The sequence below is a fragment of the Bos taurus genome, chromosome 11 (genome assembly GCF_002263795.3).
Source record: "Bos taurus isolate L1 Dominette 01449 registration number 42190680 breed Hereford chromosome 11, ARS-UCD2.0, whole genome shotgun sequence".
NCBI classification, from domain to species: Eukaryota; Metazoa; Chordata; class Mammalia; order Artiodactyla; family Bovidae; genus Bos; species Bos taurus.
In genome coordinates, this window is record NC_037338.1 from 37934604 (window position 1) to 37962206 (window position 27603).

Here is a 27603-nt window from a genome sequence, read left to right on the forward strand (position 1 = left end):
ACCAGTGAAAACCTTGAATTGACATCCTGCCTTTAAAGTCAGGCTTATAGCATTTAATGTTTGGGAAATCACCTAACAGACAGGATACTACTACACCTTCCTCAGTTCTTGCTGTTAAATCAGATCACCAGAATGGAGTATATTTAGATATTAACTTATGCCTTTAGTAATACTTAAACTGAGATTTATACAGACTTACGCTCTTGGATTTTTATCCAGTCAATATATGAGAGGGATACATTAGGAGTTTGACACTAGCATATATCCACTATTATATATAAAATAGATAATAAGAACCCTAGCATAGGGAATTATACTCAATATTCTATAATAACCTATATGGGAAAAGAATCTGAAAAAGAATATATAGATGTATAAGTGAATCACTTTGCTATATACCTGAAACTAACACAATGATGTAAATCAACTATACTTCAATAGAAAATAAAAATTAAATTAAAACATTTTTAAAGGAAAAAATAGGAAAATTTTCTAAAAGATTCAATATACAAAATGACCATATTAAAAAAAAAAGCAAATGTATAAATATTTCAAGGACAAATCTAAACATCATCATAATAAAAGAAGCATGATTTATTTCTAAGACCTTCACACTCCAGATTTATTTATAAGTTATACCAGAATCAGTTTGCCCAACCAATATACATAAAATGTTATACAGGCTCCCTCAACTGGTTAAGATGTAGAACTACCAAAAAACATGCTGCATTAAGTTGACTGTATCATCCTCTTCAGAAATTTCTGTAACCCCAGCTTGAGATCGAAGAACAGACATGATGTCATTAGACAACTGGTCAAAGCCATTCTGTAAACATATATTTGCTACTTCTTGCCACTTTTCTAGGGAGCAAAACGGATCATTTATCAGGAGATGTTCAACTGCATCTGAGGAAATAAAATCCAATATTATAGTACGGCATTCATCTGATAATTCATACTTAGCAATTCTTCAAAAATAAAGAGATATCATTTCAACTCCATTCCTGTTAGATCCAATTCCTTTAAGTGTCATGTGGAGTTCCCAGCTGAGCTCATAGTAAGTACTCAAGTGTTAGTTCTTTCTTCTTCTTTTTCATTAACCTTTCTATGCCTCAATTCAATCCTCCACCATTTCTCACATTCCCTATTCTTCCATTCATCTCCTTCTTGGTAAGGTCAGCAGATGCTGAAGGTTGAGATGTAGGGAACTCAGAAAGTGAAGACTGTGGGACCAGCTTCATTCACAGTCTCTAAAGTACCACTAGGAACTAGCTAACAAATCTGATGGTCAACTTTTTATGATCCTTCACTTTCATAAATGCCCTAATAGTGCTAACCTAAGGATTTAAAAAAATCTCTAGCAAAACCTCCATCCAGCCTCTAGTCAGAGAGATTTTAATGATGAGGCCTCTATAACAAATGTTTTTCTAAAGGAAATAAAAGAAGGATTTAGTTTATTAAGGAAAACTAATGATATTATTTATTTAAAAAAGAAATTGTTTTCATAATTACTTTTTAAAATCAATTACAGTCATCCTCTTTGGGACTATTTATGGAACTCATTCATTTATTACCTTCATTACTTATGATACTTAATGAATCGAGGATCTCTATTTAGCATATTGTAATCACTGTTATTTTATTCCTACCATGATTACTATTTTTCTATCAAATAAAATATTTTAGTTGATATCTGTAATGATAATTTCTAAATTATCTTCCCAAATATGTTTTCATGTAATTTACTCTTCATTCTTTGGCCCCATGTGATAATTTAAAATCAAGGTATCTGCTCAAATTTCTATATTAAATTAGAGAAAGGAAATAAAAAAATTGAGATCTAATTATTCTTGATTGCACAGCAGAGTGAGGTTCAAGGTAAATGCCATTTTACTTTGGCCGTTTGGGAATAAGAAACAAAGTTTGTCTAAATAACATTTAAAGTATATATGAAAATTATTAAATATATGCATGTTAAAATATATAAAGTTTTTAGAGTAGTCATAGCAGTTATAATTATTGTGATGTTCTCCTCAAGCTTCATAAAGAATCTCTCTTCATTCCTCTCAACAAATATACACTATTGCCAACAGAGTATTATTGACATGGTAATCTTTATAAATTCCTAACATGCCAAGAAAGAACTCTGAGGAAGACAGAGTTAACTCAAACATAATAATCTCGAACCTTTCCTTAAATAACGCACTACTATTTCTTCTACAACAAAATTTTACTTCACTTACCTTTCCCACCTTTACTTATTTCTTGAAGTAGCTTAATCCCAACTTTTTTCATGTCTACAGAGAACAGGTGAAGTACAGCAAGACCAAAAGATAAATACGGTGGTTTCCCATTCCATTCTTTAGTGAGACACTGAATCAATTCAATGTTGGGACATGACTTTATTAGCTGCATCAGGTCATCTAAAAGCAAAAATGAAAAACTGTATCTCAACATCCTAATATGATGCTGCTGCTGCTGCTAAGTTGCTTCAGTCATGTCCGACTCTGTGCGACCCCATAGACGGCAGCCCACCAGGCTCCCCCATCCCTGGGATTCTCCAGGCAAGAACACTGGAGCGGGTTGCCATTTCTTTCTCCAATGCATGAAAGTGAAAAGTGAAAGTGAAGTCGCTCAGTCATGTCCCCATGGACTCTTCATGACCCCATGGACTGCAGCCCACCTGGCTCCTCCATCCACGGGATTTTCCAGGTAAGAGTACTGGAGTGGGGTGCCACTGCTTTCTCCGCTTAACATGATGAGGGACTAGCTAATGTTTATCTTTGTCAATCAACTCTTCGTTTTCCAATCCTTCCAAAGCTCTCAATGAATTCAACACTACTATCTCCAATCCAAAAAAAAAAAATCCTACTCAGTATAGAAAAAACAAAGGAAAACTACCTAAACAAAGAGTACAAGCAAACATTTATCCAAAAATTGTCATGAAAAGAAATGTGGTATTAAAAAAAAGACCAGGTTGACAATCAAGAAACCTGAATTTTAATCATAGCTTGATCAGTCACTTCATCTTTTGGATCTCAGTTTTATTCTATAAATCATTGGTGGGAGTGGGGTAGAGGAGCAGGACAAAAAGAATTTTTCCTTCTAAAAACAGATGAACTATGAGTCAGATTTTCCTTTTGGAACAAAAGACTTTTTTTTAGAAGTACTGCTTTTGTTTTCTTTGATTTGTAAATGTAAACAGAAAGCTGACAGTCTAAATCTGAGAGAGACCATTTTCTTCTCAAACCAGAAAGTATTAACAAACTGAGTATGTCCCCTTACAGCAGAAAGTGAAAAAGAACTAAAGAGACTCTAGATGAAGGTGAAAGAGGAGAGTGGAAAAAGCTGGCTTAAAACTCAACATTCAAAAAACTAAGATCATGGCATCCGGTTCCATCACTTTTTGGCAAATAGATGGGAAACAATGGAAACGGTGACAGACTATTTTCTGGGGCTCCAAAATTACTGCAGATGGTGACTGCAGCCATGAAATTAAAATACGCTTGCTCCTTGGAAGAAAAGTTACGACAAACCTAGACAACATATTAAAAAGCAGAGACACTACTTTGCTGACAAAGGTCCATATAGTCATAGCTATAGTTTTTCCAGTAGTCATGTATGGATGTGAGAGCTGGACCATAAAGAAGGGTTAGGGTTAGGCGAAGAATTGATGCTTTTGAATTGTGGTATTGGAGAAGACTCTTAAGAGTTCCTTGGACTGCAAGAAGATCAAACCAGTCAATCCTGGACTGATGCTGAAGGCAAAGTTCCAATACTTTGGCCACCTGATGCAAAGAGCTGACTCATTAGACAAGACCCTGATGCTGGGGAAGATTGAAGGCAGGAGGAGAAGGGGACGACAGAGGATGAGATGGCTGGACAGCATCACCAATTGAATGGACATGAGTTTGAGCAAGCTCTAGGAGCTGGTAATGGACAGGGAAGCCTGGTGTGCTGCAGTTATGAGGTCACAAAGAGTCAGACATGACTGAGTGACTGAACAACAGCAACAAATGTCTCCTAAGGCCAAGGATGATACTTTGGAAAGCTGTGGCTATTTGTCACTAAAATGTAAAATAAGCAAAGTAATCTTTCAAACATTGTTTCTACCTTCTAAGCTTAATTTTCCTCAGATTATTATTATCTTATGATGCTGTGCTAAATAAATTCTGAGGATAAGTAACAAGGTTCTATTTACAAAGAAGTATTATTATTTCTTAAATTAGTACAATATACAGTTGTCCCTTGGTGTCCATGGGGTATTGGTTGCAGGACCCCTTGCAGATACCAAAAGCTGAGGATACTCAAGTCTCATATAAAAAGTCTCTAACACAAAATGGCATAGTATTTGCATATAACCTACACACATCCTTCCATATACTTTAAATCATCTCTGGGTAACCTAACACAATGTAAATACTACGTAAATAGTTGTAAATACAATGTAAATGTTATGTAAATAATTGCTGGTGCACAGCAAACACAAGTTCTGCTTTGTGGAACTTTCTAGAATTTTTTTCCCCTCAAATATTTTCAATCTAAAGTTCTTTGAATCCACAGATGTGAAACCCATGAATATGGACAGCTGATTGTGAATTTAATTATTTTCTAGTGTAATGCATTACTAGAAGAACAGGATAATATGAGAATGAGTCAATCATATTTCTATGTACTCATGTTAGGCAAATTTTGCAAGCAAAAAAAGAAGCTTCACATTTCATTCAATAAAAATTCCAAGAGTACTGAAAACTTACATTCCATGTCTAAACCTTGACTAAAATAATTCTAAGGAAAAACAATAAAACAGAAACTGAATCTGTATAATTTAACTATTAAAATAATTATTCATTCAACAAATATTATGTTGTAACTATTCTTGCCAGATTCTGATCCGCTGCTGTGTGTATACAGGAGAATTACTTACCTCTCTGTGTCTTAGCCTCTCTGTGAACACATAGTTAATTTTCATTGATAAAATAGGGGTAATAACAAAACCTAGTTCATAGAGTTAACATAAGGCTTAAGTGAGACAGGGATGTAAAAAGGTGGACTAAGCTATTATTACACTAACTGTATCAGGCATGCTATTACATAATGCATGAAAAAAACTAATAACTTTAAAAACCAGATTCTAAGTAAAAGTTAATTTTTTCTTCAAAAATGATTAGATTCAACAACCATAAAAGATTGTTTATCTGGAAAAAATGTGACCTAAAAGTGCTATATTTTGTTCCATTTTGTGATTTCTTAGAACTGGAGTATATAGCTTGCAAAATCAGGATTGACACAAGCCTGGGGTATAGGGATTTGTCAGGACTGCCTGTACATTAAGGTTAATGCTGAACTGGACTATAGTAAGAGATTAGCTCATTCAACTGGGTCACTCTAAGGGCCTCAATTCTCTCAGATCACTGGTTAGCTGCAACCTAGGTGTTTTAAACTTTTAAAATCAACATTATTTCACTAATTCTAATGCTTATATTATAGTTCAGAAATTATATATGTTAAAAAAAAAAGAAATTATATACGTTTTTTTTAATTCTTAAATAGCATGGTCCAAATATCTAAAGTTTACTAAATGTCTATGTATTGAGGAAATACATAATGTATTTGAAAGTCTGGCATCAAAGTCAATCAGTTCCAGCTTATCTGTTTTCACTAAAAATTACTCAAGAAATCTACTTACCAGTATATATAAAACAAGTTTTACAATGTAAATCCAAAATATTGCCTAATATTATGGGTGATCTTACAATTGAAGTCCAGAATCTGAACATATACAAATAATAGGCTTTTTCACTCACCAGAAGTAAAATCCTTGAATTGTTGTATGTATTCCATGGCCCCATGAATCTGACCCTGTTTACATAGGCAAAGAAGAGCCTTCTTGTGCAAGCCACATTCACTGTAGATAATCTGAGCTAAAGCCAGACATTTGGCCTTGTTATAAGTATCCTGCTCCCCATAATCAAAAATCACATCCCCAGCCTCCTCAGAAAATGTCAGCCTAGAGCAAGCAGATCAATAGGGTACACGTTAGTGAGTTCTTAATGAATAGATGAGATGAAATATTTGAAAATTCAGCACAGTAGAACTGGATTTTCTATGGTCTGTAAAAATCCCATGTTAGGCAATTGATGAAATTAAACATATTTAAGATTTACTCATAAGAACAAAAACAATCAGCATGTATTCCTTTGGGGGAAGTCATTTTGGTGAAACTGAGCTCAGCTTTTTAAAAAATCTACAAATAAGGTTAAAACTCTCCTGAAAAGACTGGTGGGGTTTAAATTTTCAAGGTAAACAAAAATTCTCTCTTATTTGAGGCTCTCAATGTTCTTAGCTGTTATATAGATTCCAAAACCCTGTAGAATGTAAGAACTTATTAAGTATTGGTTAAAGACAGTGACAAAGTTTTTAGCTTGAAATTAGCATCACATCTTGTAAGCACTATAAAAAGTGAAACAGAAAGTATGACAGCAGTATTTTGTTTTTTATTGTTGCAGATTTGTAAGAAACAAAGCGGAGGGGCATAAATGAACTTAACTGTGTCTATTAGGGGAGACTAAAGAAGCAGCTCTTTTGAGATGGTTCTACTAAATAGATTTCACTTTCCATCAATTTTAGTGCACCATCTTCAGATACAATTGAAGGAAATCATATGTACTACACAGTAACTCCAGGCAAGAACACTGGAGTGGGCTGTTATTTCCTTCTCCAGGGGATCTTCCTGACATAGGCATCGAACCTGGGTCTCCTGAGTTGCAGGCAGGTTCTTTATCATCTAAGCCACCAGGGAAGACAGAAACTATAAGCATAAGCCAAAAAAGATTTGGATGGACAGGGAGGCCTGGCGCGCCGCAATTCATGGGGTCGCAAAGAGTCGGACATGACTGAGCGACTGAACTGAACTGAAAGAAACCACTTCTAATTACTGGCTATACTAAAATTGTGCTTTAGTTAAATTTTTATTTAATAGCTGCAGAATATTATATAATATCAATTATGTAATATTAATCATAATATTAGTGCCTGCATATATGTAATGCTGCTGCTGCTGCTGCTAAGTAGCTTCAGTCGTGTCCAACTCTGTGCGACCCCATAGAGGGTAGCCCACCAGGCTCCCCCGTTCCTGGGATTCTCCAGGCAAGAACACTGGAGTGGGTTGCCATTTCCTTCTCCAATGCATGAAAGTGAAAAGTGAAAGTGAAGTCACTCAGTCGTGTCCGACTCTTCACGACCCCATGAACTGCAGCCCACCAGGCTCCTCTGTCCATGGGATTCTCCAGGCAAGAGTACTGGAGTGGGTTGCCATTGCCTTCTCTGGCATATATGTAATAAAACACCAATAATAATAAAATGAAATTCTGAAACCCCTACAAAATGTCTCTTTATTGAAAATTAAGTAAAGCCCTCTGTGTTTGCTGGTGGGGACAGCAGACAGGTGGGTCTAAAATCAAAAGGCAGGTTCTGAGTACAAATTAATTATGTAATAAGCAATTCCCTGACTTCCACATTTCAATACCAAAATATGGGTTTTGGTAGCTACAGTCACAGCGTTTCCTGAGGTTGAACAAGTCATTATTTCTGTTGTTTTTAGTGACTACATTACTGAAGCAACATGAAAATATAAGTACTTTAGTATTTATTTCTCTTATTAATACTATTATTTCATTATTTTCAGTGGTCACCCTCACGATGCTGTCCCACCTGAGAGAAGGCCAGAGTTGAGAAAAAGACTGTTCTGTCTTTGCTTGTCACTTTCCAAAAGGATGATGAGACACAAAGAGTATGATTAAAAAGAAAATTATCCAAAGGGAGAAGGAGGATCAAGCCCCAAAAGAATGGAATTGTCCCTGAAGGAAAAGGAGGGGAAGAAAATTATGGATGCTAGCTCTGGGGGTACGAGAGGCACCCTGAACCAGGCTGGGAAATGAGCCTGGGAACCTCCCTCCCCTCTTCTCTCCCTAATTACCTCATCATGGCAACCCACTTCAGTATTCTTGCCTGAAAAATCCCATGGACAGAGGAGCCTGACAGGCTACAGTCCAGAGGGTTGCAAAGAGTCAGACATGACAGAGCAACGAACACAAAGCCCCTTCTTGGCTCTTCCAACCTCAACTTCCAACTCTAAAGAAGTTCTGAAAGACTTCTGAAAGTGGACCCAAGACCAGACTAGCTCTAGGGAATACAAATGACTAATAAATAAAATATGTTAACTCCACAGGTAAACTAAGGTATACTTGATTATAAGCCAGACTGTGGGCTTCCCTGATAACTTTGTTGGTCAAAGAATCCACCTGCAATGCAGGAGGCCCTGGTTTGATTCCTGGGTCAGGAAGATCCCCTGCAGAAGGGAGAGTCACCCACTCCAGTGCTGTAAATTTTTCAGAAGTCAAAATAAAGGTAATCACCAAATCTACACATGATATTCATTTATTGTTATCTTACAGGATTGGGTTTGTAAAGTTAATATTCTAGAGTATTTTTCCTTTCTAGGGGCAATGTCTGCAATTTGGAGATATTAATATCAACAAAGCACCATTTCTTAAATTTAGGCTTTGTGGGTCAAGTGATTAGACTTTTCCTGGTAGGAATGACTAAGAGAGCCAAGTTTAGTCCATAACCCAGGTTGCTCTAGGGCTGGCTCTGTGCTGAGCTTCAGGAAAAGAACTGAAGCACTTTTAAAGGCAGCTATGTGGTAAGGGCCAGGTCATCAGAGTCAGAGATCAGGGGACAGAGGCTAAGAATAAAAAGTGTGATTTGCCTTGAGTATTCTTTTCTATCATCTCTGGATCCAAAAAAAAAAAAAAAAAGGAAACATTCTAATATATAAAAAACAGTATTCTATCTAAATAGAGATTAAGAAAAAACGTAGATTAAATAAAGATAAAATGCAGCTTATCTTCACATATTTTTACTGATGTGCAGCTTATCTTCACACATTTTTAATAATTCATTAAAAATCATTGGGAATCCTTCTTTCTATATGGCATGTTTCATAAGAATGGGCATCATTTATAATGGTTTATAAATAACCTAAAGGCTTTTTCTATAAACTAGTATATTGAGTTCATACTCTTAAAAGGCTTTGCCTTACTTTTAATTTGTAGCATATTTTCAGTAGTAGTTCATCCAATCATTTTTTGGGGAAAAGGTAAGATTTTTGTTTCTATGAGTTCCTAATGGAGACTTGAAATGTATGAATAGGTATAATCCATAGTTATCCACAGTCTTCTAATTTTAGTGCATAGTTTTACCACATAGTTCCATCAAAGCTTAAGAAAAAATGAAAATACTGCCAGAAGACTGAAATCTAACATTTTAAAATCAATTGTTGCCAATATCGTATGGAGTAAAGTTGTAATGATTTTTATAGTGTCTAAACTAAGGTAGATCAGTCCTGGGTGTTCTTTGGAAGGAATGATGCTAAAGCTGAAACTCCAGTACTTTGGCCACCTCATGTGAAGAGTTGACTCATTGGGAAAGACTCTGATGCTGGGAGGGATTGCGGGCAGGAGCAAAAGGGGACGACAGAGGATGAGATGGCTGGATGGCATCACTGACTCAATGGACATGAGTCTGAGTGAACTCCAGGAGTTGGTGATGGACAGGGAGGCCTGGTGTGCTGCAATTCATGGGGTCGCAAAGAGCTGGACACGACTGAGTGACTGAACTGAACTGAACTGAAACTAAGGTATCTAAATAGAAGAAATCCCAAACATGGAAAATCCAAACAATGTTGATTAGCTTATAAGTGCTCTAGAGTTGAGTTGAGTGCTCTAGAGTTAAATCAAATTGTCCTATTTAGAATAAAGAAATTTATGCTCAATGGTCAAGTTGACTGGGACACAGAGGGCCCAGGTATTTGGTCAAATATTATTTGGGGTATGTCTGTGAGAATGTATTTAAAGAGCGTAACACTTTAAATGGCAGTCTGAGTAAAGCAGATTGCTCTCCTGAATGTGGGTGGCCCTCAACCATTCAGTTGAAGGTCTGAATTGTACAAAAAGAATGACATCGACTCAGGTAAAAGGGAACTCTTCCTGCCTGACTACTTAGCTGGGAAACCAGTCTTCTCCTGCCTTTGGGTCTCAAGGCTGCCAGTTTTTAGACTGGAACTTAAACCACTGATGATCTTGAGTCTCCAGATTGCCAACTGCAGATGTGGGGACTTCTCAGCCTATACAATCATGAGCCCATTTCTTATTTTATTCTTTCCGTTTCTCTGGAGAACACTGGCTAACACACTCTCCAAGCAGGCTCCTGGGAGTTATAGTTGATCAGGGCCACTCTTTATTTCTCAGATCTATTGAGAATACAGCACCATATAATGATCATTAGTTTAAAGAGTACCCTTCATGCTAAAAGATGAAGAGATAAGTTGGCATCACTTCAGTTCAGTTCAGTTGCTCAGTCATGTCCGACTCTGCGACCCCATGAATCACAGCATGCCAGGCTTTCCTGTCCATCACCATTTCCTGGAGGTTACTCAAACTCGTGTCCATTGAGTCGGTGATGCCATCCAACCGTCTCATCCTCTGTCATCCCCTTCTCCTCTTGCCTTCAATCTTTCCCAGCATCAGGGTCTTTTCAAATGAGTCAGCTCTTCACATCAGGTGGCCAAAGTATTGGAGTTTCAGCTTCAACATCAGTCCTTCCAATGAACATTCAGGACTGATTTCCTTTAGGATGGACTGGTTGGATCTCCCTGCAGTCCAAGTGACTCTCAAGAGTCTTCTTCAACACCACAGTTCAAAAGCATCAATTCTTTGACGCTCAGCTTTCTTTATAATCCAACTCTCACATCCATACATGACTACTGGAAAAAACATAGCTTTGACTAGACAGACCTTTGTTGGCAAAGTAATGTCTCTGCTTTTTAATAGGCTGTCTAGGTTGGTCATAACTTTCCTTCCAAGGAGTAAGCGTCTTTTAATTTCATGGCTGCATTCACCATCTGCAGTGATTTTGGAACCCAGAAAAATAAAGTCTGCCACTGTTTCCATTGTTTCTCCATCCGTTTGCCATGAAGAAATGGGACCAGATGCCATGATCTTTGTTTTCTGAATGTTGAGCTTTAAGCCAACTTTTTCACTCTCCTCTTTCACTTTTATTAAGAAGCTCTTTAGTTTCTCTTCACTTTCTGCCTTAAGGGTGGTGTCATCTGCATATCTGAGGTGATTGATATTTCTTCCAGCAATCTTGATTCCAGCTTGTGCTTCATGCAGCCCAGCATTTCTCATGATGTACTCTGCATCATTAACTTAAATAAGCAGGGTGACAATATACAGCCTTGATGTACTCCTTTTCCTATTTGGAACCAGTCTGTTGTTTCATGTCCAGTTCTAACTGTTGCTTCCTGACCTGCATACAGATTTCTCAAGAAGCAGGTCAGGTGGTCTGGTATTCCCATCTCTTTCAGAATTTTCCACAGTTTATTGCGATCCACACAGTCAAAGGCTTTGGCATAGTCAATAAAGCAGAAATAGATGTTTTTCTGGAACTCTCTTGCTTTTTTGATGATCCAACAGATGTTGGGAATTTGATTTCTGGTTCCTCTGCCTTTTCTACAACCAGGTTGAACATCTGGAAGTTCACGGTTCATGTACTGTTGAAGCCTGGCTTGGAGAATTTTGAGCATTAATTTGCTAGTGTGTGAGATGAGTGCAATTGTGTGGCAGTTTGAACATTTTTTGGCATTGCCTTTCTTTGGGATTGGAATGAAAACTGACCTTTTCCTGTCCTGTGGCCACTGCTGAATTTTCCAAATTTGCTGGCATATTGAGTGCAGCACTTTCACAGCATCATCTTTTAGTATTTGAAATAGCTCAACTAGGATTCCATCACCTCCACTAGCTTTGTTCATAGTGATGCTTCCTAAGGCCCACTTGACTTCATATTCCAGGATGTCTGGCTCTAGGTAAGTGTGAGTGATCACACCACCATGATTATCTGGGTCGTGAAGATCTTTTTTGTACAGTTCTTCTATGTATTCTTGCCACCTCTTCTTAATATCTTATGCTTCTGTTAGGTCCATAACATTTCTGTCCTTTATTGAGACCATCTTTGCATGAAATGTTCCCTTGGTTTCTCTAATTTCTTGAAAAGATCTCTAGTCTTTCCCATTCTATGTTTTCCTCTATTTCTTTGCACAGATCTCTGAGGAAGGCTTTCTAATCTCTCCTTGCTATTCTCTGGAACTCTGCATTCAAATGGGTATATCTTTCCTTTTCTCCTTTGCCTTTAGCTTCTTTTCTTTTCACAGCCATTTGTAAGGCCTCCTCAGACAGCCATTTTGCATTTCTTTTTCTTGGGGATAGTCTTGCTCCCTGTCTCCTGTACAATGTCACGAACCTCCGTCCATAGTTCATCAAGCACTCTGTCTATCAGATCTAGTCCCTTAAATCTATTTCTCACTTCCACTGTATAATCGTTAGGAATTTGATTTAGGTCATACCTGAATGGTCTAGTGGTTTTTCCCTACTTTCTTCAATTTAACTCTGAATTTGGCATAAGGAATTCTTGATCTGAGACAGTCGGCCTCTGGTCTTGTTTTTGCTTCCTGTATAGGGCTTCTCCATTTTTAGGTGCAAAGAATATAATCAATCTGATTTTGGTGCTGACCATCTGGTGATGTCCATGTGTAGAGTCTTCTCTTGTGTTGTTGGAAGAGGTTTGCTATGACCAGTGCATTCTCTTGGCAGAAGTCTATTAGCCTTTTCCCTGCTTCATTCTGTACTCCAAGGCCAAATTTGCCTGCTACTCCAAGTTTTTCTTGACTTCCTTCTTTTGCAGTCAAGTCCCCTATAATGAAAAGGACATCTTTTTGGGTGTTAGTTCTAGAAGGTCTTGTAGGTCTTCATAGACCCGTTCAACTTCAGTTTTGTTCAGCATTACTGGTTGGGGCATAGACTTGGAGTACCGTGATAATGAATGGTTTGCCTTGGAAATGAACAGAGATCATTCTGTCTTTTTTGAGATTGCATCCAAGTACTGCATTTCAGACTCTTCTGTTGACTATGATGGCTACTCCATTTCTTCTAAGGGATTCTTGCCCACAGTAGTAGATATAATGGTCATCTGAGTTAAATTCACCCATTCCAGTCCATTTTAGTTTGCTGATTTCTAAAATGTCGACATTCACTCTTGCCATCTCCTGTTTGACCACTTCTAATTTTCCTTGATTCGTGGACCTAACATTCCAGGTTCCTATGCAATATTGCTCTTTACAGCATCAGACCTTGCTTCCATCACCAGTCACATCCACAACTGGGTGTTGTTTTTGCTTTGGCTCCATCTCTTCATTCTTTCTGGAGTCATTTCTCCACTGATCTCTAGCAGCATACTAGACACCTACCGACCTGGGGAGTTCATCTTTCAGTGTCCTATCTTTTTGCCTTTTCATACTGTTCATGGGGTTCTCAAGGCAAGAATACTGAAGTGGTTTGTCATTCCCTTCTCCAGTGGACCACATTTTGGAGTCAGAACTCTCCACCATGACATGTCCATATTGGGTGGCCCTACATGGCATGGCTCATAGTTTCACTGAGTTAGACAAGGCTGTGGTCCATATGATTAGATTGGTTTTCAGTGATTGTGGTTTTCATTCTGTCTGCCCTCTGATGGAGAAGGATAAGAGGCTTAGAAAGCTTCCTCATGGGATAGACTGACTGAGGGGGATACTGGGTCTTGTTCTGATGGGTGGGGCTGTGCTCAGTAAATCTTTAATCCAATTTTCCTGATGGGTGGTGCTGTGTTCTCTCCTTGCTATTTACCTGGGGCATCACCCAGACACCATCTTAACCTTCCAGGAACAAAGTTTTGGTTTTTTTCCTTCTCCTTTATGCTTATCTTAGGTAACCTCACCCTTGGATGAGCCCTTCGTTACAAGCTGTGGAAGTAGTATCAGTACCCATAAGACGGTAGGAATTGACATGGGGTCTGGGCCACTTATTCATGAAGCTTACTTGTGTGCTCTGGGCCTGACTGAGCACTATCTTGGTCATGCTTGATTTTGGATGGACTCTTCTGAGCTAATCTGAACTTATGACTTGGTGAGTCTGTCAGAATACAGATTCATGATAAGCATTTCTAGTTAAACAGTCTTTGATACTCCATGGATAAATACTCCATCTTTAGCACAACCCAATAGCTGTTTTTCAAATGTTATTCATTTGTTATACAAATGTTGTCTGTTACAAGTGACAGATGATCTACTATTATATCTCTGGGTAGTCCCATGCCAAATGAAATCAGTTAGTGGGTAAATCAAGAACCATGGTTTCTAAACGAGAAAACAATTTGAAAAAGAACAGATTCATGTATATGTATAGCTGAATCACTTTGCTGTACACCTGAAACTAACACAACATTGTTAATCAGTTATACTCCAACATAAAATAATTAAAAAAAAACCAAAACCCATGGTTTGATAAAGGCATGGTAACCACAGTCATTCTACCAGACAAGCCATCAAGATCAAAAGAAATATAAGTAAGAAGACTCTGAAATGGGTGATAGAGAAGAAAAATAATCAGTATCAATTAATATGGATGAATCTCAAAGTAATTATAAGTGAAAGCAGCCAGACCAAGGAAAAAAAAGAATATACAATGTGTGATTCCAATAATATATATATATATATATATATATAAAATTTTAGGAAATGAAAATGAAACTAGGATAATATAAAGTAGATCAGTGGTTACCCAGAGATGGGGAGGAGGTAGAATGAGGTGGTAGAAGGAAAGAAGAGGCATTACAAAGGGACATAAGGAAACATTTCAGAGTCGTGGATGTATTTAGCATCTTGATGGTGCTGATTACTTCAAGGATGCATGCATATGACAAAACAGGGTTTCTCTGGTGGCTCAGCAGTAAAGAATCTGCCTGCAATGCAGGAGACTCAGGTTTGATCCCTATGTTGGGAAGATCCCCTAGAGAAGAAAATGGCAACTCACTCTAGTATTCTTGCCTGGGAAATCCCATGGACAGAGGAGCCTGGCAGGCTACAGTCCATGAGATCACAAAGTCAGACACAACTGAGCAACTATATGTCAATACTTGTCAAATTACACACCTTAAATATGTGCAGCCTACTGCGTATCAATTATATCTCCATAATGCTGTTTTTAAACAACTCATCAAATTGTACACTTTAAATAAATATACGTTATTATATATAAACTATATCTCAATAAAGCTGTAAAAAAGCAAATTACAGTTCTAGGACTTAGTAACAAGGGCTATAATTCATCCTGCTCACCCTCCTCTTATAAGTTTCCCCAAGAATTATGACCACAGAATCCTAGAGGAGCTGTGCCTGGATGGAGTGAACTTAATGTGAAAAGCAAAGAGATCTGTATTATGCAAATGGTTGACTAAGGCAGATGCTGTTTTGGTGTCCTGCCCAAATCCTCCTTACTGAGTCAGCATACCCTTCCCCAGCTGCTCTAGGTATTGGCTCTCAGTGGCTCACAGGTGCTTGCCTTCCATAAGGGATTACCCAGGGCTAGTGGGAGCCACCATGCCCAGAAAGTTATGTATTCCTACCCTATCCAGGCAGCCCACAGCCCTTGACTAACTGATGGAGAAGCACGGAAGCCTGGCCCCTTCCGTCAAGTGGGAACAGCTCTGTGATGTGCTTTATGCTTCAGAGGCGTCCCTCTGTAAATAAGGTCAATACTTGCCTGAGGTCACATCCTTGCTTGGCTCTTTTCATTTCCCTATTCTGCTTTACTCAGTCCCTTACGGGTTTTTCCTGAGAAGCCATCCTTCATGAACACCCAAATTCCTGTCTTAGGCCTAGGTTCCAGGGAACCCAATCCAAGGCAACCCTGGTACAAGTCTGCCAATTTGTGCCAAGACTCAACTCCAAGAAGCCACCTCCTGCCTGTGCTTGCTGGTTTGTATGTTCTTTTAAATGTTACCTTGGTTCACATCCCTCCTGCTTTTACATTTTCTCCTGGGCTTATCCTTTACATGTATCCATAGCCTGTCTGAAATAAAGTTATCCCTTTGAGCAGCATGATACTGATCAACCCTTTTCTATCCTTATTGATCAACTTCCATGCACCAATAACTGGTCACAAATCATCTTGTCAATTGCCTTGAGGCAACTCCTGACCTCTGAGCTCATTGTGACTAGGCCTTATTACTTCATCCATGAATGCTTAGTAAATACTTTTGGATAAATTGCAATAGACATCTGAAATACATGCTCAAATAATGTACTGACAAGAAAACCATTAAAATTTTGAGAACTTTCTATGCTTGATAAATGCTTTATCAAGCAAATTTCAAAATTAAGTTAAAAGCATAACTTTGCTTACCTTTCTTGGGTGACCCAGTTGATGACTAAGTCTAAACGTTTTTCAGACAATCCACACTTGATTCCTTCCAGAGTTAGCACTGCATCAACAGGATGTCTAAAAGCATGACTTATGCTAAAGATAGCCTCAAAAAATAAAAGTAATGGGGAAGGTTTTCCTCTAATTTTTCCAACAGCTACAAAGAGAAGAAAAGGTTTTGAGTCAAATACTTTTAAGTAATAATTTACTTTTTCTTACTTCATATTCTTATTTTCATCTCATATCATTTTCTAAAAATTTTAATCTAAAGTTATATATTAACATTTGTAATTTTTAACTAATGCTTGTGGATTAAACTTTATATTTTGGATAATGGACAGGGAAGTCGGGTGTGCTGCAGTCCATGGGGTTGCAAAGAGTTGGATATGACTTAGCAACTGAACAACAATGACTAAATAGCATATGCTATGTGAAAACCAAGGCAGAGATTAGAGAGATGAGTCTACAAGTCAAGGAATGCCAAAGTTTGCTGACTTAAAAGTTATGAGAGCAGCATGGAATGGAAATCTATTCAGAGCCTCCAGAAGGAGGTGAAAGATGGGAATTCCCTGGTGGTCCAGTGGTTAGGTCTTAGTGCTCTCACTGCTGTGGGCCCAGGTTCAATCCCTGGTCAGGGAACTAGGATCTCACTTAATGTCTTACTTAATATTCTGTGATTCTACAAAACACTCAGTGAGTTATCACCAATCTAGTTTTGGTGAATTTCTTAGAGTAAGATCCACATACCTAGTAAATGAATAAAAGTTGGCTGTTTTTCAATTTCACTGGTAATTATACTATTTAAGCATTAATTGCAAGCACTTATTTTTACTGAAACTTCAAGCCATAATTTGAGTAGACCAAGACAAAGGGAGAAGAGAAAGAAACTCAGGACTATACCAATATCACTTAAAATTTTTTATCACTTTTAACTTATACTAAGTTGAGAGCACATTCAAAGAAAGAGTTCCTAGTTACTTGCAAGATGTCTCAAAATTTCTGAGTAAAAATTGAACATTTCAATGTTAAAAACAAAAAACAGAACACTATAACCTATAAAACACTGCTAAATTTTTTTAAAACCCTAAAAGCAAAAATGGAGAGATAGACCACATTTATGGGTTCACTGGGTCATAGTATTCAGTATTGTTCACTGTCTATTCTCCCCATGTTGAACTACAGATTCAATGCAATTCCTAGTAGACCTTTTTTTTCCCCTAAGAAATTTACAAGCTGACTTCAAAAATTTAAACAGAAATATAAAAGACCTAAAATAGCCAAACCAAATTTGATAAAGAAGAACAGAGTTTGAAGACTAACACAATCTAATTTCAAGACTTACTATAAGCTTACATTAATCAAGACAGTGTAGTACAAGCTTCAAGATAAACAGATCAATGAACAGAATAGACAATCAGTTGATTGTCACAAAGGTACAAAGGTAAATGAGTGGAGAAAGTCTTTTTAAATCAATTATCCTGGAATAACTAGATAGCTATCAGCAAAAATAAACTTTGAAAAAAAAAACTTTAACCCATACCTCACATCATATATAATAACCCGGTGTACGAGACAGCACAAGAGACACTGATGTATAGAACAGTCTTATGGACTCTGTGGGAGAGGGAGAGGGTGGGAAGATTTGGGAGAATGGCAATGAAACATGTAAAATATCATGTAGGAAACGAGTTGCCAGTCCAGATTCGATGCATGATGCTGGATGCTTGGGGCTGGTGCACTGGGACGGCCCAGAGGGATGGTATGGGGAGGGGGGAGGGAGGAGGGTTCGGGATGGGGAACACATGTATACCTGTGGCGGATTCATTTTGATATTTGGCAAAACTAATACAATTATGTAAAGTTTAAAAATAAAATAAAATTAGAGGAAAAAAAAAAAAATAAAGAAAATAACTGGCAAAAAAAAAAAAAAAAAAAAAAATTAACCCAAACTGGATCACAGACCTAAATGTAAACCTAAAATTATAAAATCCTTAGGGGAAAAAAATAGAAGAAGAATCTCTGCAGAGTAGACATAGATTTCTTAGGTACTACACTAAATTCTCAATCCATAAAAAAAAAATCATAAATTAGATTTCAACATAATGAATGACTTCTACTCTTAGAAAGACACTGTTAAGAAAATGAAAAGACAAGCCACAAATTGGTAGAAAATATCTGATAAAGCATTTCTATTCACAGAATAGAACACTACTCAGCAATGAAAAATAAATTATTGATAGATGCAATAACATGGATGAATTCCAAAATAATTATGCTCAGTGCAAGAAATCAGTCAAAAAAGCATACCTACTAAATTTCTTATAGTGCATTTGGCTGCCTTATGGAATAGGGCAAAAGTGAAGAAAAACAATAGTGAACCACCATTCTAAAAAGGCTGTCAATTATTTCAAGACAATTTCTCCTGCCCAAGGGAACAGTAAATTAGTAGCCTCTATTTTCAGTTGAATCTGGAGAGTGCATGAATACTATTACATTAGCCATCTCCGAAGATAAGTGCATACTTATGTAGTATGGCAGGAAAGGTCCCAAGTGTGGAGTGAGAAGAGCAAGATGAACATCTCTGGAAGCATCTGTGGAAGCTATATGCACCCCTCATACACATATACACACTGCACATACATACGCTGTATTAGTTTCCTAGAGTTCCTGTAACAAGTCACCACATACTGGGTGCCTTTAAAAAACAACAGAAATTAATTTTCTCACCGTTTCTGAAATAAACTTCAAAATACAAACAAAAGAATTTTACACTTATACTTTTTGGTTTTGTTTTTTTGTTTTTCAGGCTTCATTTTTTTGTTGCTCTGTGATTTCAGATTATGGTTTGTGGTATACTGTGTAACAAGTAATTTTAAAATTGATCATTAGAACATCTTTTTCTAGGAATATTAGAAGTCTGTTGTAAAGAATTGAACCAAGAATGGTTATTCCAGTTAGATAAGCAGTTCCTGTTTGGGGTTTAGTAGATAAAAAACAAAAGGATACCTACATTATAATTCATTTATATGAAATTCTAGAAAATGCAAACTAATCTTTGGTGATTGATAGCAGATAAGTAGTTGCCTGGGGGCTGGAGAGAAGCCATATGAGGGAGACCAGTGGCAGGGAGGGGAGTAGTGGGAAAGAGGGATCAGTTCAGTTCAGTCACTCAGTCATGTCCGACTCTTTGTGACCCCATGGACTGCAGAACGCCAGGCTTCCCTGTCCTTCACCAACTCCTGGAGCTTGCTGAAACTCATGTCCATTGAGTCGGTGATGCCATCCAACCATCTCATCCTCTGTCGTCCCCTTCTCCTCCCACCTTCAATCTTTCCCAGCATCAGGGTTTTTTCCAATGAGTCAGTTTTTGGCAACAGGTGGCCAAAGTATTGGAGTTTCAGCTTCAGCATCAGTCCTTTCAATGAATATTCAGGACTGATTTCCTTTAGGATAGACTGGTTGGATCTCCTTGCAGTCCAAGGGACTTTCAAGAGTCTTCTCCAACACTACAGTTCATTTCTTTGATGCTTAGCTTTCTGTATGGTCCAACTCTCACATCCACACATGACCACTCGAAAAACCAAAGCTTTGACTAGATGGACCTTTGTTGGCAAAGTAATGTCTCTGCTTTTTAATATGCTGTCTAGGTTGGTCATAGCTTTTCTTCCAAGGAGCAAGCGTCTTTTAATTTCATGGCTGCAGTCACCATCTGCAGTGATTTTGGAGCCCCCCCAAATAAAGTTTCTCACTGTTTCCATTGTTTCCCCATCTATTTGCCATGAAGTGATGGGACCGGATGCCATGATCTTAATTTTTTGAATGCGGAGTATTAAGCCAGATTTTTCACTCTCCTCTTTCATCAAGAGGCTCTTTAGTTCTTCTTCACTTTCTGCCATAAGGGTGGTGTCATCTGCATATCTGAGGTTATTGATATTTCTCCTGGCAATCTTGTTTGCAGCTTGTGCTTCATCCAGCCCGGCATTTCCCACGATGTACTCTGCATATAAGTTAAATAAGCATGGTGACAATATACTGCCTTGACCTACCCCTTTCTCAATTTGGAACCAGTCTGTTGTTCCATGTCTAGTTCTAACTGTTGCTTCTTGACCTACATACAGATTTCTTATGAGGCAGGTCAGGTGGTTTGGTATTCCCATCTCCTTCAGAATTTTCCACAGTTTGTTGTGATCCACAAAGTCAAAGGTTTTGGCGTAGTTAATAAAGCAGAAGTAGGTGTTTTTCTCGGACTCTCTTGCTTTTTCGATGATCCAATGGATGTTCGGAATTTGATCTCTGGTTTCTCTGCCTTTTCTAAAACCAGCTTGAATATGTGGAAGTTCACAGTTCACGTACTGTTGAAGCCTGGCTTAGAGAATTTTGAGCATTAATTTGCTAGTGTGTGAGATGAGTGCAATTGTGTGGTAGTTTGAACATTCTTTGGCATTGCCTTTCTTAGAGACTGGAATGAAAATTGACCTTTTCCAGTTCTGTGGCCACTGTTGAGTTTTCCAAATTTGCTGGCATATTGAGTGGAGCACTTTCACAGCATCATCTTTCAGGATTTGAAATAGCTCAATTAGGATTCCATCACCTCCACTAGCTTTGTTCATAGTGATGCTTTCTAAGGCCCACTTGACTTCACATTTCAGGATGTCTGGCTCTAGGTGAGTGATCACACCATCGTGGTTATCTGGGTCATGAAGATCTCTTTTGTACAGTTCTTCTGTGTATTCTTGCCACCACTTCTTAATATCTTCTGCTTCTGTTAGGTACATAACATTTCTGTCCTTTATTGTGCCCATCTTTACATGAAATGTTCCCTTGGTATCTCTAATTTTCTTGAAGAGATCTCTAGTCTTTCCCATTCTATTGTTTTCCTGTATTTCTTTGCAATGATCACTGAGAAAGGTTTTCTTATCTCTCCTTGCTATTCTTTGGAACTCTGCATTCAAATAGATGTATCTTTCCTTTTCTCCTTTGCCTTTAGCTTCTCTTCTTTTCTCAGCTATTTGTGAGGCCTCAGACAACCATTTTGCCTCTGTGCACTTCTTTTTCTTGGGGATGGTCTTGATCACTGCCTCCTGTACAATGTCATAAACCTCCGTCCATAGCTCTTCAGGCACTCTATCAGATCTAATCCCTTGAATCTATTTGTCACTTCCACTGTATAATCGTTAAGGGATTTGATTTAGAGAGGGATCACTGAGGACAAAGACAGAACTTTTGGAGGATACATATGTCAAAACCTAACAAACTCTATACTTTAACAGTGTACAGTTTATTGTATGTATGTTGACTCGCTACAACAAAGCTGCTTTTAAAGGAAGTGGAGCAAACCTGACAAAATATTCACATTTTTAAGCTTGGCAGTGAATTGTTATTGTTCAGTCGCTAAGCTGTTTCTGCTTCTTTGTGACCCCATGAACTGCAGCACGCCAGGCTTCCCTGTCCTTCACTATTCCCCAGAGTTTGCTCAAACTCATGTCCAATTAGTCGGTGATGCCATCCAACCGTCTCATCCTCTGTTGCCCCCTTCTCCTCTTGCCCTCAATCTTTGCCGTTATTCATACTTTTCTGTACACTTGAAATATTTCATAACTTAATTGGGAAAGCCTAATCAAACTCCTTAATCTTATAGGTAAGGAAACTGAGTAAATGATAGATATAGGGCTGGAGCCTGCATCTTATTTTCCAGTTCAATATTCATCCCATTCTATCAGGGGGGAAAAAAAGTATAATTAGCATATACATGTAAGATTCAGAGAGAAATGCTTACCCTTAAATTTGTTCACTGTCCCAATGTTTTGAAGAATTCTTCTAGGACCATTCACTGCAAAATAAACTGCCTTTTCATATTCCCCAAGTGAGATTAATTCATTGAACCTACAGTCATTGCATTTCATTATACAATAGTATACAAAAAAAGTAAAGAAAACTGATTAGAAATGTCTAATACATATTAAACATAGTAGTATAGTAATACAAAAAACACCTCTAATAAACTATAACTAGATCCATTCACTCTCTAAAATATTCTTTCACTCCCTTCCCTAATATTATTTTTTGTAGCTTCAGAAGAAGATTCTCACCTGCTAGGTGACTTGAACCTGATTATGTACCTTATTCTTCAGTACTTAGAATAATCCATAGGAAATGGAAAGAACTTCACTGAATTTATAGTGAGCTCAGATTTTTTTTTCCTCTCATATCATCTCCAGAAGAAAAGGAGAACCAGGGAAAGAAGGGCAATCTGCTTAGACGCTCAATGTAGGGTAAATATTAATTGAACTCATATGCTGCCAAAGCTGAAAATCAAGAGGAGTCCTTGGTATTCAGAAGCATAAGTTGTTCCACCAGTAACCAGACTCCCAACTGAATGTGAGACTAAATGAGAGAAGAAAAGATAATAGTTCAGATAACTTAAGCTTCTACTCCTCTTCCTAGGGCAAAATGTCTCCAGCTCAACTCTTACCTCACTATTAATACAACTATGCCAAAGAGGATTTAAAGTGTTGCAAATGAATGTGGAACCTCAGAGGAGGAAAAACACTGAAATAATATTAAGCAAAATACATAAAACTTTTATCCTCAGGGTTTTTCTCTTATATGTGAAGCTGGAAGACTTAGAGAAGCATAGAGTATGAGGAAACAATCCAGGCTTTGGGGTGCCTCAAAATGATCTTTACCCCTTCTTTATATCATATCAACAAGCAAATCAACAAGAGAAAACTGTTTAACATAGAAGACTAGTAATATTACATATGTTCATTACAGATTGGCCTCATAGCCTATGAATCAACCTCTTAAAGAATAAAGAATACATAAAAAATAAAATAAAGAATAAAGTCTTATGGGGGAGGTTCAAGAGGGAGGGGACAAACAGATATTTATGGCTGATTCACGCTGTTTTATGGCAGAAACCAACCCAACATTGTAAAGCAATTATCCTCTAATTTAAAAATTTTAAAAAAAGAATAAAGTCAGAGCTCTTTAAGCCTTTACTATACACTATATCGGAGAAGACAATGGCACCCCACTCCAGTACTCTTGCCTGAAAATCCCATGGAGGAGGAGCCTCGTAGGCTGAAGTCCATGGAGTCACTAAGAGTCGGACACGACTGAGCGACTTCACTTTCACTCTTCACTTTCATGCATTGGAGAAGGAAATGGCAACCCACTCCAGTATTCTTGCCTGGAGAATCCCAGGGACAGAGGAGCCTAGTGGGCTGCCGTCTACGGGGTCGCACAGAGTCGGACACGGCTGAAGCGACTTAGCAGCAGTAGCATACACTATATAATAATTTAATACATATTAGAGAGAAATATGCCTTCCTAATATGTCATAGGATACAAATGAGGAAAAGAAGGACTAAACTGGCTTGGATAATCTGATTCAGGAAGATGTTCCTGGGCTTCCCTGGTGGTCCAGTGGTTAAGAATCCACCTGCCAACGTAGGGGACATGAATTCGATCCCTGATCTAGGAGGATCAAACCTGTCGAGGGCCACCTAGGCCAACATACCACAACTGCTGAAGTGCCAGTGCTCAAAGCCCAAGTGCCCTAGAGCCTCTGCTGCACAAGAGATGCCGTGGGAATGAGAAGCCCGTGTATCACAACAAAGAGTAACCCCAGCTCTCTGCAACTAGAGAAAGCCCACGCACAGCAACAAACACCTAACGAACACAGGCCAAAATAAATAAACAAATAAAAGGAGATGTTCTCAAAAACATTCTGTAAGATCAGGTCAATGGTTAGGGAATACAAGAAAAATATAAGTAAAACTTAACACTATAGTCTAGCTATATCTTCCATAAAATCTCTGAGACCATCAATCTGGTATTTATTTTCATAAAGAATCTATATTCTAAAAATTCTAGTTTATTTTCTAATTTGTCTACTAGAGTAGCTATTAAAAAATACAAAAGCTAGAGACTACAGCTCAAAAAGATGCTAATATTTCAAAAAGATGCTAAAAATGCTAAATATTGAGTAAGCATTTAAGCAAATATTAAATAAATGCTATAATAGCTTAAGGAAGATCAAAGCTTTTAAAATATTTGCCTTTCAATGAAGTACAGCAAAATTTCAGCTTCTTTTGCCTTGCTTGGGTCTTCTTCAAGTAGTTCTTCAACAATGCCTTGTTTATCTGTAAATATTAACAGCATCATCAGATGATATTTAAGGTTATCAATCAATAAAAACAACAAACACAAATGTTTAATACCAACAATCTAATGCTATAGTTCTAATAGTACCAGCCTCTTCCTAAACTGAATGGCCTCCCCATCTCTTGCTTCCTTATTTTCAGGTATTCTCTCCCTGGCTAACCAAGTTTACTCTTTACAGATTATCTGCCAACTGCTGAAGGAAGAAGCCCATAGGGTAACAGATCCCTAACAAAAGTAAGTACATTTTCACATTTTTAAAACTCAGCCTAAGGGGAAACAAAATGTTTTCCATTATATATGATACTTAAAAAATACAGATCATCTACCGTGTAAATCTTTACTTTTCTGAATGTTCTCCACGAAGTCTTGAAATGATCTGCTCATATCAGATTTTACCCACAAAGTAAGTGCCTGTGAAATAACCTGCAGTTTTTGATGACTATAAAGATAAAAAAACGTTAATGACATACTGAACCTAAAATCAAACAGTGGAATATTAAAATCAAATAAAAGCTTCAAACTTTTAAAACATAGATGCAACTTTCATACCTAAACTGTAATTCATTGTTCAGATTTTCAGTTGAATCTCGCCGTTCTAATACCACAGTCATTTCCTCATCTAAATCTGCCTTCCTCTGAATAGGTACATATTTTTTGGACATAAGTTCTTCCATTTCTGCGTATTTACCTTCAAGATGTTTCAAGTATTTAGTGAGAGCGTCTAAATTGACAGATTCTTGGAGAGTCATGCCTAAGGGAAAGGGAAAAAATCAAACAAGACAAGCAGTGTCCCACACAAGCAGTGTGGGATGCTTGTGCTCAAAGAGCAAGTCTTAGTATTAATAAAATAGGTCAGATGGTTGACTATGTTAAGAAATAATTAAGAGATGGCAATATGAACTTGTAGATTACTGAACATTAGCATACATTTCTAAATGGCTGGAAGTTTTAAACAAATCATCACTGAAGACTTAATGAAGGGACTTTGCTGCTGGTCCAATGGTTAAGAATCTTCCAGGTAATGTAGGGGACACAGGTTTTGATCCCTGGTCTGGGAAGATCCCACATGCTACGGAAACAATTGGAATTTCTCACAAATATTTTAAACAAAATTCTGTACCTGGAATAGGTTTTAAAGGATCTTTGCAGAAAGTACAATATTGTTCTTCTTTTGTGTCATACTTTGCCCTGACTTGTTTCATTTCATTTATCTGCAATTGAATCTTTGAGGAATTATTTTCAATAAGTCCCATCCTGAAAATCAGAAAGGCTTTTTTAATATGTTTCTTTCAACTAATTATTTAATCATATCACTCAAAGTAAAACAGGTTAAATTATTACTTTAATTTGGCTAATTATCATTTTGTACCATGAATGTGGGTGAAAGTTTACAAAACAATGGCTAAGAAGTTAACTAACCTCATAAGTGAGAAACCATTCTCTTTCAAAGCATCAATAAAATCTTATACTGACTATGATCTGTAACCTTACTGGAAATTTGTAAATGTTAAATAGAATAATCTGGCCACAAAGTACTACGTCCATTCCCTTTAGTTGAAAACTACATTTGCAATTTAAACATCATTTTTGTTAAGTAATCCTATTAGTTTCCTGTGGCTGCTACAACAAAATACCACAAACTTGGTGGGTTAAAACAACAGAAATCTGTTCTTTCATAGTTCTGGAACCCAGAAGTCCAATATTATTCAGTTCAGTTCAGTCGCTCAGTTGTGTCCGACTCTTTGCGACCCCATGAATCACAGCACGCCAGGCCTCCCTGTCCATCACCATCTCCCGGAGTTCACTCAAACTCACGTCCATCGAGTCGGTGATGCCATCCAGCCATCTCATCCTCTGTCGTCCCCTTCTCCTCCTGCCCCCAATCCCTCCCAGCATCAGGGTCTTTTCCAATGAGTCAACTCTTCACATGAGGTGGCCAAAGTATTGGAGTTTTAGCTTCAGCATCAGTCCTTCCAATGAACACCCAGGACTGATCTCCTTTAGGATGGACTGGTTGGATCTCCTTGCAGTCCAAGGGACTCTCAAGAGTCTTCTCCAACACCACAGTTCAAAAGCATCAATTCTTCGGCACTCAGCCTTCTTCACAGTCCAACTCTCACATCCACCCATGACCACTGGAAAAACCATAGCCTTGACTAGACGGACGTTTGTTGGCAAAGTAATGTCTCTGCTTTTCAATATGCTATCTAGGTTGGTCATAACTTTCCTTCCAAGGAGTAAGTGTCTTTTAATTTCATGGCTGCAGTCACCATCTGCAGTGATTTTGGAGCCCAAAAAAATAAAGTCTGACACTGTTTCCACTGTTTCCCCATCTATTTCCCATGAAGTGATGGGACCAGATGCCATGATCTTCGTTTTGTGAATGTTGAGCTTTAAGCCAACTTTTTCACTCTCTTCTTTCACTTTCATCAAGAGGCTTTTTAGTTCCTCTTCACTTTCTTCCATAAGGGTGGTGTTATCTGCATATCTGAGGTGATATTTCTCCCGGCAATCTTGATTCCAAAGAAGCTTTAGTGCTCCTCTATCTTTTGTCTTCTGATTTTGCCCTAATATTTCTGTTACTATCTTATCCGCCTCCTGTCCCTTTCAAAAAAAAATTTTTTTTTTACTATTTATGTAGCATTTTCTCCCAACAAGAAGTGATCCCAACCTCTAGCCAGCTACATTACCAAAAATGGAGGTCAAATTTCACATAATTTTCCTGGTTGACTTCAAATTATCTCTAAGAACAATTTACCCATCAATTACCAAATGGAACACTGAAAATCTGAGACTGTTCAAAAAGAGTGAGAGTTTTATCATCTCCCAGTAGGTTACTTACTTTTTTTGCATCACAAGATTAAGTGCTCTATTTCAGATGGTAATCATGAAATTGTACCATTAAACCTTCCATGCAAGAAATTACCTGGAGCAATTATCTGCATCCTTCATTTTACGATACTACAATGTGCCTCCAATTATCCTAAGAGATATTATAAATTTCCCAAACTGAATTAGTATTATTTTTCAAGTAAAAATAGAGTAATTTCAATAGGAAGGGTAACATAAAAACATGGCT

The 27603-nt window shown here is 37.7% G+C and overlaps 1 protein-coding gene and 1 non-coding gene across 5 annotated transcripts in view; one reads left to right on the forward strand and one right to left on the reverse strand.

The window, feature by feature from the left end:
• Positions 1-573: 573 nt before the first annotated feature.
• Positions 574-27603, reverse strand: part of CLHC1 (clathrin heavy chain linker domain containing 1) — a 34910-nt gene continuing 7880 nt past the window's right edge. For 2 of the 4 annotated variants that reach the window (XM_010809941.4, XM_005212620.5), the window contains 9 exons: positions 25645-25778; positions 25074-25275; positions 24851-24963; positions 24418-24502; positions 22132-22238; positions 16338-16512; positions 5808-6010; positions 2244-2423; positions 574-906 (listed from right to left, as the gene is read on the reverse strand). In XM_010809941.4, the coding sequence (XP_010808243.2) occupies positions 710-906; positions 2244-2423; positions 5808-6010; positions 16338-16512; positions 22132-22238; positions 24418-24502; positions 24851-24963; positions 25074-25275; positions 25645-25777 (1395 nt within the window). In that variant the 5' untranslated portion in view covers position 25778 and the 3' untranslated portion in view covers positions 574-709. 4 annotated transcript variants of the gene reach the window in all.
• On the forward strand, positions 16922-16994 carry TRNAE-CUC (transfer RNA glutamic acid (anticodon CUC)). Its single transcript has one exon. It is a non-coding gene; the product is annotated as a tRNA-Glu (tRNA).